The sequence below is a fragment of the Pituophis catenifer genome, unplaced genomic scaffold (assembly GCF_029215685.1).
Source record: "Pituophis catenifer annectens isolate HBS135680 unplaced genomic scaffold, rPitCat1.0.hap2 SCAF_2, whole genome shotgun sequence".
Taxonomy (NCBI): Eukaryota; Metazoa; Chordata; class Lepidosauria; order Squamata; family Colubridae; genus Pituophis; species Pituophis catenifer.
In genome coordinates, this window is record NW_027256882.1 from 202,385,656 (window position 1) to 202,401,611 (window position 15,956).

At 34.4% G+C, this 15,956-nt stretch overlaps 1 protein-coding gene across 1 annotated transcript in view; it reads left to right on the forward strand.

The window, feature by feature from the left end:
• The window catches only part of HOOK3 (hook microtubule tethering protein 3), a 56,421-nt gene that overhangs the window by 2,861 nt on the left and 37,604 nt on the right, over positions 1-15,956 (forward strand). Inside the window, exons 2-5 of the mRNA XM_070938532.1 lie at positions 7,622-7,707; positions 9,715-9,787; positions 13,078-13,128; positions 14,417-14,549. Coding sequence (XP_070794633.1) covers positions 7,622-7,707; positions 9,715-9,787; positions 13,078-13,128; positions 14,417-14,549 — 343 coding nt within the window. The remainder of the gene's footprint in view (positions 1-7,621; positions 7,708-9,714; positions 9,788-13,077; positions 13,129-14,416; positions 14,550-15,956) is intronic.

Genomic DNA, 15,956 nt, shown 5'->3' on the forward strand with positions numbered 1-15,956 from the left:
AGCAAATGTCTCAATGTTAATTTTTAATACGGTAAATATAGATAAACATCATAATCCATACAAACAAAGGTTTTTTGGAATCCACCACAATTCTTAAAAGTGGAGAGGGGTTTATAAAACATTGATTTAGGGTATAGTTTGGTGTATAATGCACTAAATTATTTTAGAATTCCTCCAATGACTTTTCTTAGATTTTATTGGAAATAAATTAGTAATAATTTTATTAGTAAATAAAGGAGTCTGAAAACTGCTTTCTTATGTGCTTGCTTATGCTTGTGCTGCTGCCAGGTGTAGTCTCTGGGATTAATCTTCAAGGGCAGCTCTATGTAGAGTGCATTGCAGTAATCTAATTGAGAGATGATCAAGGCATGTGTCAATGTCGGAAAGGCCTCATGATTGAGACAAGGATGCAACCGGTGCACAAAATGAACCCCAGTTGCAAAGGCCCTCCTGATCACTGCTGCCACCAACTGTAAGTCATAGCTGCGATGCCAGAAGGATCCCCAAGTTGCACACCAGTCTTAACATCCACAACCTAGGGCCGTGATGGTGAACCTATGGCACGCGTGCCACAGGTGGCACGCGGAGCCATATTAGTGGGCATGCCAGCTCAGCTCTGGGGCACATGCGCGCACCGGACAGCTGATTTTCGGGCATTCTGGGCCCACCAGAAGTAGGGAAACAGGCTGTTTCCTGCCTCTGGAGGGCCTGGGGGGGGGAAGGCCCGTTTTTCTTTCTTACCTGGCTCTAGATCCTTTCTATGGATCTGGGAAGGGCGAAAACAGCCTTTCCCACTCACTCGGAGGCCCTACGGAGGCTGAAAGGGCCCATTTCCCGACTCCCGGTGGGACAGGAAGTGATGTTTTTTCCTATCCCCAGCCTCCAGAGACTCCTAGAGAGGCTCCTAGAGACTCCTAGAGAGGTTCTGGAGGCTGGGGACAGCAAAAAACATCACTTCCTGTCCCACCGAGAGTTGGGAAATGGGCCCTTTCAGCCTCCGTAGGGCCTCCAAGGGAGTGGGAAAGGCTGTTTTCGACCCTCCCAGATCCATAGAAAGGATCTGGAATCAGGTAAGAAAAAAAAATGGGCCTACCAGGCCAACATGTGCCAGGAGCGGGGGTGGGTGGAGTTGCGTGCGCATGCACGTGGGCACATGCATGCACGACCCTCCCCCCGCCCCCCTCTCCTGGCACGCGATGGCAAAAAGGTTAGCCATCACTGACCTAGGGGATCCAAACAGCCACAGCCAATCAGTTTTGTAGGGCTGAGCCAAAGTCTGTCCTGTCCTGTCTAGACCTGAACCGCTTCCAGGCTCTGGGTCAATATACTGACAGCTTCAACTGCGCTGTCAGGATAAAGATGTAATGTTGGGTTTCATCAGCATAGGAATGATCACCTTGAACTAGCAGATGAACTCACCCAATAGTTTCATGTAGATGTTGAACAGGAGAGAGTAGAGGGTCGAGTCCTGACATACCCTACAAATGTGGGTTTACGGACATGATCTCTCCCCCCACTGCAAACACCAACTGGAAACGACTGCTAAGGAAGGAGGTGAATCCCTGAAGCATTGTACCTCCCATTGCTAACTCCCACAGCTGGACTAGAACGAGTCAACAATATTCAGTACTGAAAACTGAGTGATCAAGGAACATTATGTAGATGGAAGCTCCATCCCCATCCCAGTATTTTGAGGCCTACTTAGAAAGTTAGCCTTTGTAGGAAAAATATCAGCTTGTCTTATGGGCCACTATTTTTTTCCCTTTCTTATAACCAAAAGCAGTGCAATTTCTGAGAAGAAAAAGTAAAGCTTGTAATCATTAATTAAACCTGCTTATAACTTAAAATAAAATGTTACTATTTTGTAGATATGATGAAAATAGTACTAAACTTTTTTATACTACTTTATATAGCGAGAGCCAACTGTTACCAAACTTCTTATGGTTCCTCTGAAGAGCTTAATTCAGACACAAAACACTAGCATTAAATATATTTCTCAGGCTCCACATTCATTATTGTGAATGGATCCTTTGGTTATCCAGGTTTGGAAAAAAGTATGTAATGTAAATTCTGCACTGAAGCCAAGCCCTCAAATAAATCAGATTTTCAAGTATTTCCATATAATACCCTAGAAAGTTGTCATATGTAAAATCAATAATTATTTTGACTGGTTTTGATATTGCTCATAGGCTTGCTAATCTGAATGTATAATAGGTAACTCACAAATTTTCAGGCAATATTGTTATAATGTATCATTATTTGACCCAGAATTGAAGTCTTACATATTTGGGTACAGTAACTAATATAACTGTAGCAAAATGTTTGGAAAATATTTTCAGATTTCTCGTTATGTGTATTAATTTTAACTGCAGAAATTGTATTGTGTTTAAAAACATATCCAAGATAGGATAGAAATTAAAATATCGAGGAATTTCATACTAATTTCTAAATGGTTAATGAATATAAAAAATAATTTATAGTAGCATACAGTACATAATATACGATAGAAAATAACACAGTGCAGAAATAATTTGCTGGTAGCAATTAAAATTCACAAAAAAGGTCTGATCAACGTATTTCCTAACTTGAGCTATCTTTGTCATAGTCTTTAATTCTCAAATATTGTTCAGGACTCAGTAGTTCAAAATATTTTTTTTTATTATTTTATTACTGGTGTTTGGCATTATGGCCTGGCATCCAAAGAAGCAGATACACAGAATTAATATTATCTGCAACTTTTTGTGCATTCTTTTTCATACAGTAGTGAAATAGTAGGTTTTGAAAGTTGACTTTTAGCATAGTAACAGTCTAAAAGAGCCATTTGTGTGTCTCAGTAACAAGAAACAGAAGCCCAATTCAGATGTAATAAAAAATTCTAGTACATCATGGTTTATTGCAGGGGTTTTCAAACTGTTCTGTGGAACTCTAGTAACTTGGATTCTGTAGTATCCTAGCAAACATATCAGGGTTCTGAGAAAGACTAAAGGTAAAAAAAAATTACTCTGTTTACTGGAATGGATGTCATTTTCTATCTCTTAGAGTTTTGCCTTTTTGTCAAGTGTTCTGAAAAAAAATTTTAAGGAACAAATTCCATAGTCTGAAAAAGTTTGAAAACTCCCGATTTATTAGATTGAGAATGGATCCTGTACACTCTCTTTTTTCTGTTTTAATTTGGAAATTTTATGTGTCATTGACCAAACTAGGAAATGCACTGAGTTTTTTAAAAAACTTCTGAGTTTTTTAGTTCAGATTCCACAAAAAAATTGGATCTATTGTGCTGAGGAAATAGAGAGACTACACAAAAGGTAGAATGAGGAGGAAAGAAATATAAACCATTCAAGTCATTTCTGATCAGATAAAACATGTCTTATTGCATTACAAATATGATGTCTGAAAGGCTTTGCTGTACCTGTTCATGTTGGCACTATTGATTTTGTGGAAAATGTTAGTATATAAATAATGGACGATATTACTTCCTTTGATTTTAAGGCAGCTCATAGCAATAAAATTATCAAAATATTGCTAAGTCCAAGGAGCATGCAGCAGCAAAAAAAAACCTATTCCATTTTGTAATAGTTTTGCTTGATTTTGATAGTTATAATAAAAAATAACTTCAGAATTTATATTCAAAAGGATTATAATTAATTACAGGAGAATTATTCTGCAAAATTACCAAAAACTTATTTAGATTAAGAGAGCTAAGTTTGAGTCATGAAACAGTAATTACATGATGCAGTTTTTCTGGCAATGTTACAGAAGTGCTTTGTCATTTACTTTCTTCTAAGGTTTTTTTTTTCATTTGACTTACCAGTCTAACTTACAACCATGGGGTTCAGAAGTAATTCTGCCATCCATTAATAAGCAGGGCTGATCTTGTTTACAATTTGACATGTACCAAAGTCAGCTACGTGCTACAAAATATATTAAACCTGTAGTTGAGATGTTCAGAAAACTTCTCATGTCCACCCAAGTGTCCTAACCTGTTTGTGAACATTGCAAAAACTGGTTAGAGTGGATTAAATGGGCAGTAGGACAACTAGGCTTGTTCAGTTAAAACATTTCCAAATAAAACCATTTAGCATTTAAGTGAACATAAGCAGGCTAAAAATGTTTCTCCTTTTTACAGCATGTTAACTTCCTGGTTTTTTTAAAAAGGATTTTGATTGAATATTTTTGGTCTCCGGAGGTGGAAAATCTCAATATGGAAACATTGCCTTTTAAGTAAATTTGCAAACATATCACTGTTTATACTTTTATATGCCATTATACAAAGTATTCCTGTTTCTATTAAAAGAAGTTATTTTCAGTGGTATGTGCTGAGAACAATTGTATATGTCAAGTATATTCAAATTTTCAGAAAGATCTCCTATTAAGTACCACATGCCGGTTGTGTCAGCATTTCTTCACTTAAGAATTCCTTGAAACATACAATTAAACTAGGGCTGTCCAAATGTTTTCATGCGATTGTATATAGTATTAGCAATTCAAAATTGTTTGAGATACAGTTACTGTATTTTGATCCAAAGATGTTTAAATTTCATAATTCAACAAAAAATAAGTACAGGTAGTCCTCAATTTACAACAGTTCATTTAGTAACTGTTTCAAGTTATATGGCACTGAAAAAAGTGCCTGTTTTTTACTGTTACCACAGTTCCATCATCCACATGGTCACATGATCAAATTTTGGATGCTTGAGAACTAGTTCATATTTAGAATGGTTGTAGTGTCTCAGTTACGTGTGATCTTTTTGCCACCACCTGACAAGCAATGGGGAAGCCAGTTAATTTGGCAACTGTATTACTAACTTAACGATTGCAGTGATTCACTTAACAACTGTGGCACGAAAAGTTCTACAATGGGGCAAAATTCATTTAACAAATGTCTCGCTTAGCAACAAAAATTTTAGGCTCAAGTGTGGTTGAAGGTCGAGGATTTATAATCCAGAAGGATATGTTTTAATGTTGGTATTTAATGGGAATTAAATTGGGAATTATATTGAATCATTTATTTTCTTAGGCTCATACAGATGCTCTATATCAGGGGTGTCAAGCTTGATTTCATTGAGGGCCTCATCAGGGTTGTGTTTGACCTTGGGGGCCCGGGGTGGATGTGGCCAGCTCGATGTAACTTGTGTTGGGGGTGCCTGTAAGCCCAAGCGCTCTGCCAGCGAAAATGGGTTCCTGAACTCTGTTTTTGACTGCGACAGCCTTCTGCAACCCTCTGCCAGTGAAAACAGAACTCTGGAGGACCACCGATGGCCATCCCAAGTTCCATTTTTGCTGGCAGAAGCACCACGGGCCAGTCCTTTGCTGTTTCCAGGGTGGCTCTGCGGGCCAGATCTAAGCACTCCACAGACCAGAACTGGCCTCCGGGCCTTGAGTTTTACACTCCTGCTTTATATAATCAGTGGATATTATATTCCACTGATTAACCCATATATTAATCAGTGGAATAACTTGCATCCAGAAGTTGTGAATGCTCCAACACTGGAAGTTTTTAAGAAGATATTGGATAACCATTTGTCTGAAGTGGTGTAGGGTTTCCTGCCTAAGCAGGGGGTTTGGTCTAGAAGACCTCCAAGGTCCCTTCCAACTCTGTTATTCTGTTATATAGATATTTTGAATATTTTATTTTAAAAAATATTGAAGTCAATCAAATGGCTGTAATCAAGTTTTAGTTCTTCTGTTGGTTTGTGACACGTACACCTCTGCGCACATAAAAAGGTTCTTAAATGTTTGTGAGCTCTTTGGAATTTTCAATATTTCTGCATAAATGTAATCTAACATTATTTGTTTTCTATACAAGGAAGCCTGCCAACATCCCAGAGTTGAAATTTTCTCTAAAGAGGAATGGGCTAAAATTCCTCAAAGATAATGTCATCAACAGTTATCAGAAATATAGCAGATTTTGCTACCCAGTGGGGATACATATCAATTACCAGTACTTGAAAGCAAAGATTTATATACATTTGCTGGATATAAGTACATAGCTTTGGATAATTTTCCTCAATGAAAAAATGAAAAAGTATAATATCTTTGACATTGTGCTCTCTTTACCTACTTTTAGGACTTGTGTAGAGAACAGATAGCGTTCTGGGTCATATTTATGTAGAAATATTGAACATTCAGAATGTTAACTTTTTTAAACACCACTGTACACCTTACCAAGTTTATATCCCCTATGTGTTGGAATTCCATTTAGTGGATGTATGTTGATTTCATCATAACACGAGATCACTATTTCCCCCAATTCTGCCTCAGACTTCTTCTCAGCTTGATTATTTCGCTAGTCTCTTGAACTTTAGTCAATGAGATAGATACCGTAGTTGTAAAATAAGCCTAGCTGCAATATATGACCATTTATTTGCTTGTTTATTAACTTTACCCCATCTTAATTTTTTACGACTGAAGTCTCCATATATAATATTCGCTCTTCCTATTTTCCCATAATAACAACCTTGTGAAATAAGTTGAGCTGAGAGAGAGTGACTGGCTCAAAATCATTAATAACATTGTCAATTATTATTTTTTTTTTCTGTTTTATACTCAGCTTTATAACAGTCAAAAGTTATTGAAGAACAAATCAATGATGCTGCAGTGCCTCCATTTTTATGAGTTACTAGACAGATTCCTTAACATCTGCTTAATAAAAGGAAGTAGACCTCTTAAATATTCTAGTTGTTTCTTCTTCATTTGCAGTTTGGGATTAAGAATAGAACTAGAAACAAATTGAATGGCAAAAAAAGTTTATAATCTAGTAAAATGGAGAACTGGTTCATTAGAGGGTAGGGCTTTCACAAAAGTTCATTTTTGGAGGGGAAGCTAAGTATGCTGCCATTGATTATTAGCTTCTTTCACCCTCTTCCAGACTATTTTGTAAAATGCATTTTCTCTTTTTGGCATAGAATATAGGAAGAAGAGAATAGCCTGTCCTCTCTTGTCTCCCCACCCCCACTTTTTTTTTAACGATAGGAAAGGCCAAATTCCATGTTGCTTCTGAAAAACCATTAAACTGCTACATACAGCTACTGCTTTATTGTTATGCAGATATTTGTGATTTTCTTTCTTTGGGGAATAATCAATTAACACTTCAGTAATTTCTGAGCAGACACTACCCTGATGAAATTCTTATAGCAAAAAAATTGGCAAAAAGATGAAGAACATTCAGTTCAAATAGACAAAGGACATATTTTTAAAAAGTCTCCTTTGAACTGAGCTTCATTTTCTTAGAGAAGATTTATAACTAATCGTGATTTTTGTATATTTTTTTCAGGTATTAGTGGTTTTTGAAGGTAGTTTATGAATAAATATTTTCAGATGTTGCTTTTACACATATTACTTATATTTAATCCATTGAATCTAATTAAAGGGCAAAGAAAGAATTGCTTTCGTATAGATGTGATGCTAAAATAGGGTCTTTCAAGTTTACAGAAATAAATTCACCCATTCATTAATTACAGTGTCAATAATCATCAAGATCTTGTATTTATTTCTTTGGTTTAACTTGTATACTTTTGGCACTTATTCCAGCAGCTCTTTGTACAACTTCTGAAATCTCTTGATGTATTGGTGTAATGCATTTGAGATAGCTTGACTAAATATAACTTTCTTTCTCCTCAAGATCCAGACATTTAATGTTGAAGCACCATGCCAGACTGTAGAAGATTTAACAAATGGAGTTGTGATGGCTCAAATACTTCAAAAGATGTAAGATGATTTTTTTTGTAAATAAATGGTTTATTCATATTCAGTTTTCTCCATCAGAAAAATAGTGTCAATTTTAAGTATGGCAAGTCAGGCGGAGCAGAGTTTGTTATACATTATTATGTAGTATAATAGGTTAGCTCACTCATTGATGTTATTCCAACAACCATGATTAAAATAAATCATGGTTTAGCATATGTAAACCCAGCTATTTCAAAAGATACAACCTTAAGGTGACCAACATTAATAAACTTTGTTATATCAAATTCAAGAGTGCATGATTATATTCATTAATGGAATATAGTTGTGCTCTACTTCTGCTAGTAATATTGATTAGAGGTTCATGTGTTAAGGGAAGTTTCACTTCCTATCTTACAATTAGGGAAATGTGAGCACAATGAAATGTGTTTTTCCAAATATGCATTTAAATACATGTATTTGCGTGGAAACTGTGAATGTAATAACTTAAAAAGAATGTCTAGGGGAAAGACAATTCCAGTTTGTCCCATGCTTCTACAACTAACATTTCAACTTGTTAATCAAATAGTAGGATGAAACAGCTTTTGTAGGTATAGAAAGGCATACCCCAAAAAAGTACTATATCAGCAATTCTTAAATTGTATGCCAAGGCATAATGGTATAAATAGAATCCTTTGACCCATAAGAACCTAGGTACAGAAAAGATAGCTTGGACCAGAGGTGGTATTCAGCCGGTTTGGACCGGTTTGCCCGAACCAGTAACGGAAATCGCAGGTGGGCCTGCCCACCCGCCCCAGCTCTATGCATGTTTTTAAGGCCAGGCGCATGCACAGAAGGTGCACGGACCAGCAAAGCACATGCATGGGAGGCCGGGAGCATGCATGGACGGGGGGCGTGCACTCACATTTGCAAACTGGTAGGGAAAGTAAATTAATACCACCCCTGTCTTGGACAGTTCTGTATGAATACCTAAACTGGTTTTCCCACTTTTAAGTCAGAGAAGTTACTTGTTCAAAAACAAGCTCTTGAGGTAGGGTGCATGAGTTTTTCTATATGCTAAAAGTAGACCTCAGATGTGAGTAAAGGATGTTATTTTGTAAAAAGATGAATCATATTAGGATAAATTATATAACAAGGAAATGAAATATACTATTAAATTATATAATAAGGAACTTGTTATATTTTACTTTCATCCAATTAATAACTCAGCAGTGGAAATTTATTGATAACAATTAAAAAATAGTTTGCTAAAGTATGGTCAATTATTCTTCTTGAATAAATTACTGAAAAATTCAAATATTAAATTAACAGAAGGATGTATCACATTTTCTCATATCTGGAATTGTTATTTTATGTTTGCATATGTATAACATGTCAATTAAAAGTAATTGCTCTGGCTTTGGTGATCCATGATTTATGGGAAATTGTGAATTCTGATTTATGCTTTTGTTAAATATAAAATTTTGTAATAAATAATTTTCGAAGAGAATTACAGACAGTGCTTAAGATGATTTATTATATGAATTCTACAAGTGCATAATAGATTTTGATTGGAAATTTATACTCTGATATCAATTAAATGTTAAAGATAACTTGAATAGCCAGCTGTATAGGAATAGGATTACAGGTAGGACTTAAATAACTATAAACCTGTGAATGATTTATATAATTTGGTATAGAAAAGAAAAATATTCTTAATTTATCAAATATTTTGGAATATAAAAAAGGTGGGTTAATAATAAAATGTAAACATTTATATTTAATGTGAGTGTTTTGTACTTCATGTTATATGAAAATATTTTTAAGTCATTGCTATTCAAATTTCTAGAAACTGTTTCCAAATAATCTTGATTGCCATGGAATATACCGTAAAAGCCATTTTTTAAATATCAGAATTACAGGACTTTTAGTTGATAAACTTGTAATTTTGTGTAAGCAGACATGGTATTGTGTGTGTGTGTGTGTGTGTGTGTGTAGAGAGAGATTGAAAGAAAATACTTTTAACAAAATATCCTGCTTTTATTTTTTCAGAGATCCAACATATTTTGATGAAAATTGGCTAAATAGAATAAAAAGAGAAGTAGGAGACAATTGGAGATTGAAGGTATTTTTATTGCTTAATTATTACATTGGTTTTTTGGTCAATTTACCACAACTGTTTATTTTGTTTTGTTTTGCATACAATTCTGCAAAATTCAAGTTAGGACTCTATTAAAAAACAATAAAATATCTATTCAATTTTAAGCATTATTAAATATTTAATAACTCTTTATTGTCAATTATTTGAAGCTTCTAGTTTAAACCCACGCTACTTCATGTCATATATATAGCATTTTCTTACAGAAATAATTTTTCTTTGTGGGATTTTAAATTCATTCTGCTTTATCTAGTCTGGGTGGGACTATGGTATACTGATATCCAATTAAAATGAATAAGAAAAAATGAGCTATAAGACATCAATTGTATTAAAGCAAGGATCTAAAGGACTTCACATTGTTGGAGAGAGCTTTCCCAGTCAGGAGGTGCGGTCAAATAGGGGAGCAGTCTGTAATTATTAAGTATACACAAGAGGGTAAGGTACAATCCCCACTTGATTGCCGTTGAACCTTAATTAGTCTTTCCCAGGGACAAATTGTCAGTCTGAGAAAATTGCTTTGAAATAGGCTTCAGTAATAAAGTAGCTAGTTTATAGTCTACACATTTGGGTCTGGTTGGTCATGCCTGACAACATTGATAAACACTCATTTAATTATGAAAAATCTGCATTTGCATAAGGTCTTAGTAGTTTTATTTATTAATCTCTCCCAGGGCTTTTGTATGGAGAAGAAAACTGCATAAAAGAAGGAAGGGAGATAATTGATATGACCCGCTCCCCCCCATCAATAGTACTTATCGAGGCTTCTGATAACATAGCTGCCCCCATGTAGTACCATTATTTGAAAATTTCAAATGGAGCATATTTTAATATATTTTATTTATTTACATAATTTTTATCCTGCCCTAATCTACAAAGTTACGGAATTGATTTTCAGAAGCATTTTGTTTCTTACATAAATTTATTCTATTATCAACTGGCTTTTTCAAGCCTGGTGTCCCATGATAAAACCAAAATATTTACTTAGTTGATTAACCATATTTGTCCATGAGAAAGCGGATACGGATACCTTATCAAATAGAGCTTGTTTTATTCTGTCAGAAGACCCAATTTGAATTTGAAATAAACTGCCTTAAGTATAGAAAAAACATTAATGGTAGGATATTTGTTGTTGACCAAGGTCTCTAGCATAGGTTGAAATGTTAAATTATTCCTTTTTATGTTTGCAGTACAGTTTTGCAGAAGGCAAAAGCCAAAAAATTGCTTCCCACTGAAGTCTTTTTCAGTCTTACCTGCAGATGTGGAGGTAAAATGGGAGCTTCTCTCAAGTCCCAGACTCCTCTTGACTAGTGAAAATCATGCAATGGGAAGGGAGTGCTGCACATTTGCATTCAGTACTCTGTCTTTATTGATTTTAAAGTCTGAAAAGCTTTTGCTGAATCTTTGCTTAATTGCTTCTTGGCAGATCTTTAGCCATAGCAGATCATTGTACACATAAATTACTTTTTTTGTTTAATCTGGTTTTGTGATGATTCATGATTTATTTAAAATTTTCTTGATGGTTCTTGTTTCCATGTAATAACATTTAAGTCCTTCTGAGACACAAAATCAAATTCTGGGGAAATTAAGGTTCTCTTGTATCAGTAGGAAATGCTGAAATATTCGCTACCACATTTGACAATAAAAATGGAAAAAACTAACAAAAAGATTAAAGCCCAACATGTAAAATTATTAGCGCTGCTAATGCATTTAAATCTTCAGAAACTATATTTAATTAAGAGTCATTGTGAACATGGCCCAAACAATAATTATATGGTTGAGACAAGCTGACACATTCTTCTTCAGCTGTATTAAACACCGTTCAGCATGTTATGAAACAAATAGTGATCTTCATGTGGCATTTTTTTATTAGATAGACATAGAATTATACAACAAATATTGCTGTTGGGTGACCCAAAGACATCTGAATTTAATTGAAGGCTACCTGAGAAGTGTTTATCCTTTGACTGTGTGTTGTTTTACTTCTTATTTATGCATTTGTCTGTTTATTTTCTACAAGGAAGAATTTGCTGGGTTTTTTTTCCAGGGCGGGAAGCCCCAGAGTAGAAGAGCAAAACATAGTTGTTTCATTACAAAGTTTGCTTGTTTGCTTACTTACTTATGGGATTTGCCTGTCACTTGAAACCAGGATTCTAGTGGCTTGTAGAACTTACATACAAAACACAAAATGTCAATCTAAAAGCTAACTAAATAGTAATGGAACGAAGTTTTGATTTAAAGGATTTTGAAGGATGCAGTACTGGAAAGAATAATTAACATTACAGACTTAAGATATATGAATTGTAATGAATCTCATGACCTCCAGAGAGCAACAAAAATATTATTTAATTTGAATTCTTAATTTCATTGTTTTCAATCCAATATCAGGGTGGACTTGGACTTCTTTTATTATTATTTGAGACTCAAGACCACATCCTAAGTTGGCACCATATTTTTCTTTTGTTTAAGTTAAAAAGAGCTTGCTTGAAATCTCTCATGTTTATGCAGAAAGTTTGCTTCCTTCAGTTGCTAGATTGCTGTTACAATACTGAATTCCCTTTCATTGGTCTTGACACTTTTGCCAAAAATGTCATACTTGGAATTACTTTCTATAAAAAATTGAGGAATTCATATGTAGGTTCTAGTTTATAATGAGAAATGTTTAAAAATTGAAAGCAAAAGGTACTAATATCTTCACATCTTGTTTTCAAATTATAAAAATAATAAACTTTCATGGATTTGTTCAGGATGGTTTGAAACATTTAAAAAATGGAACAAAGAAACCCTAAATGAAATAATATTTTTGGGCATATCTAATAGCTTTCATGTACCTAAAAATATGATGCTCCCCCACCATCAGAAACAACTACTAATTTTGAAAGTTATGCTAATTCCAATAAATATATGATTTTGAATCTTTGCCTTTATGTATTTTGTATTCATAGGGATATTCAAAATATTTTTTATTTGAATAATTATTAAACACAGTTGTATGGGAATACTAATCCAAATTCAGAGATATAAACAATCACTTGTGATGATTTTTTTGTATTCCTGTGATCAAACAGAATCTAAAATCAGAAAAGTATGGAATCATTATTTTGTGATTTTTGTAATTGGCTTTTTTGGCAAACCCCTCTACAAAACACAAAAAACTCCTCTTCTGCTTTAAGTTATAATGAATTCTTGTAAACTTCCATTTTAATTGTAATTTAGGATAATTCTTTTTTTTTAAATAATTGTTTTTCTTTCACTCTAAGGTGAGCAATCTGAAGAAAATTTTAAAAGGAATTTTGGATTACAACCATGAAGTAAGAACTCCTATATGTGATATATTCCTTTCTTTGAGTATAATATGTAGATTAGTTTACTATAATTGTTTCAAAGATTTTAGATCTCTTTTAAAAAATACCTTGCCTACAATTAAAATATATTCCACCTCCTTTGTGGGCATTTGTCATTTTTTATAAATACATTTATTGCAGGCTTGCCTGTTTTGAAAGCTGGTGAATTCTTTGATATATACTTTACCAGTCTAATGAAGATGATCTTGAACACATTTAATAGAATTCTTAATAAAAAGTAGTTGGTTTTACAAATATGGTAAATATATAAAATGACACTTTTGTTCTGTCCTGTTCTGTCCTTAATTTTACTCGGCTAGAATGGCTACACATTTTTGTTGGTGAAATAAAATTTCCTGTCTCCTAAAAGAAATGTGAAATAAGTTAGATGCATTAAAAATGGCTTTTGTTGATCATTTTGTGTCATGGAAAAAACCCCAATGGAATTCTGAATGCTTCCATTGGGAAACTTTTCACTTTAAATATTTACATACTCCATTCTGATTTCACTCTCTGGTAAAGTGTTGTAGTAAATCATTACTCTGATGTTTATTTTAGAGGAGAAACCCCTATATATTAATTGTTCTAAATCAAAATGTCCCATGTTTACTATTTTTCATGGGTGATGGAACTATTCTTGGAGAGATGGTTCTGGAAGATCTTTTTTATCTTGATAGTATTTGTTTAAAAAATGCTTTAGTACTTATGTTAAAAGAGATTATTTGAATCAGGTTTACATCTAAAGAATGTTGCTTGTTTGAATTACAAGTAAAAGGATTTGGTGTTAATGCCCACTCTTGTGCAATTGTGCTTAGTCCTCTTGTGCAAATGTGTCTCAGCCAAACCCTCTATGCATTAGTGGGCCTGAATAAGCATTGTATGCAATGAATTGTATGAAGCATCAGCTATGTACTGTAAAGATAAGCGAACTTCTAGATTTGAGCCATTTAAGAACAACCCAACCATTTTGACTTCTCAGCTGGAGAGCTTTGCTAGATGTCTGGTATGGGGATACAGATGTTATTAATAGGAGATAGATATGTCAGAGACACAGAAACAAAAGCTTTCTGTTAGTTGCTTAGCAAACTGGATTTGCAGAATTCAGGAAGGAATGATTTATGCATCTGGCTGGTAGTTACTCTACAGAATGAATAATACAATTTCCTCTCATTAGATTCCAGAATCCTGCAATTCTGTTTAGTTAGGCCCTGAAACCTGGAAATATGTTAATATATATTTTTTTATCCTTGCACAGATTTTGGGGCAACAAATTAATGATTTTATCCTTCCTGATGTTAACTTGATTGGGGAACACTCTGATGCAGCAGAGCTTGGAAGAATGCTTCAGCTTATTTTAGGCTGTGCTGTAAACTGTGAACAAAAACAAGGTTAGTTGGTATTTTATTAAAATGGTACATTATTCAAATTGGATATACAGCTTTTGTTTGTTTTATTAACACAGACATCATTGGCATTGTTTTTTTTCCCAGTTTCTTTGATGAGTGTTAAAAAAATTGAAAATTAGTTTAATGTCTTCTATTTGACCCAGAATGAGTCAGTAGTGAGCCAACTTGAGAAAAAGGCATTGGTGCTTTAAGATTTACATGGAAATCCTTAAAGCAGCAGCATCTTTTTTTTAATCAGACTGCTGTAATGACTACTTGAGAAGTGCTATGCTTGCCTACATTCAAAGCACTTCTGAATCATTTCAGATTGATTTTTCAGTCATTCATAGCATTGGTTTAAAAGAGCACATCTTTCCCATTTCTACATGTCTGGGCCTTACTGATTTATTGTGCTTGATATCACTATTTTTTATTACATTTCATTTCTCTAAATACTATGAATAACAGAGTTGGAAGAGACCTTGGAGGTCTTCTAGTCCAATCTTATACCATGTCAGACAAGTGGCTGTCCAGTCTCTTCTTAAAAGCCTCCAGTGATGAAGCATCCACAACTTCTGAAGGCAAGCCATTCCACTGGTTTATTGTTCTCACTGATAGGAAATTTCTTCTTAGTTCTATGTTGCTTCTCTCCTTGATTAGTTTCCATCCGTTGTTTCTTTTCTTGCCTTCTGGTGCTTTGGAAATTAGGCTGACCTCCTCTTCTTTGTGGCAGTCCCTCAAATATTGGAACACTGCTATCATGTTACCCCTACTCCTTCTTTTCACTAGACTAGACAAACCCAACCGTTCCTCATATGTTTTAACCACTAGCTCCTTAATCATCTTTGTTGTCCTTTCTGACTCTTTCCAGAGCCTCAACATCTTTTTTATAATATGGTGACCAAAACTGGATGCATATTCCAAGTCTGGTCTTACTAAGGCTTTATAAAGCGGTATTAGTACTTCACATGATCTTGATTTTATCTCTCTGTTAATGCAACCTAGGATTGTATTTGCTTTTTTGGCTGCTGCTGCTGAACACTGCTGACTCATATTTAAGTGATTATTCACTAGGACTCCAAGGTCCCTCTCACAATTACTGCTTTTGAGCCTGGGTTTCATTGCTTCATTGTTTGCGTTCCATATTCCTTTTGCTGATTTCCACACAAATTACTGGTCTTTTCATTGTCATGAAGCAGAAATAAAATGTAGTAGTGGTGTAGGATACATAATGATGACTAAAGAGTTGAAAGGCTCTCATAATATATTGATTTGGTCTGTGCTATAGAAAATATTGCTGTATTGTATTCTGTTACTAACTCTGTTTAACTGCTTGCCAAAGCAGAAAGGTGAGATATAAATCAAATATGTGTATTAATAAACAGTACTGCCTGCTACAATCTTATATTT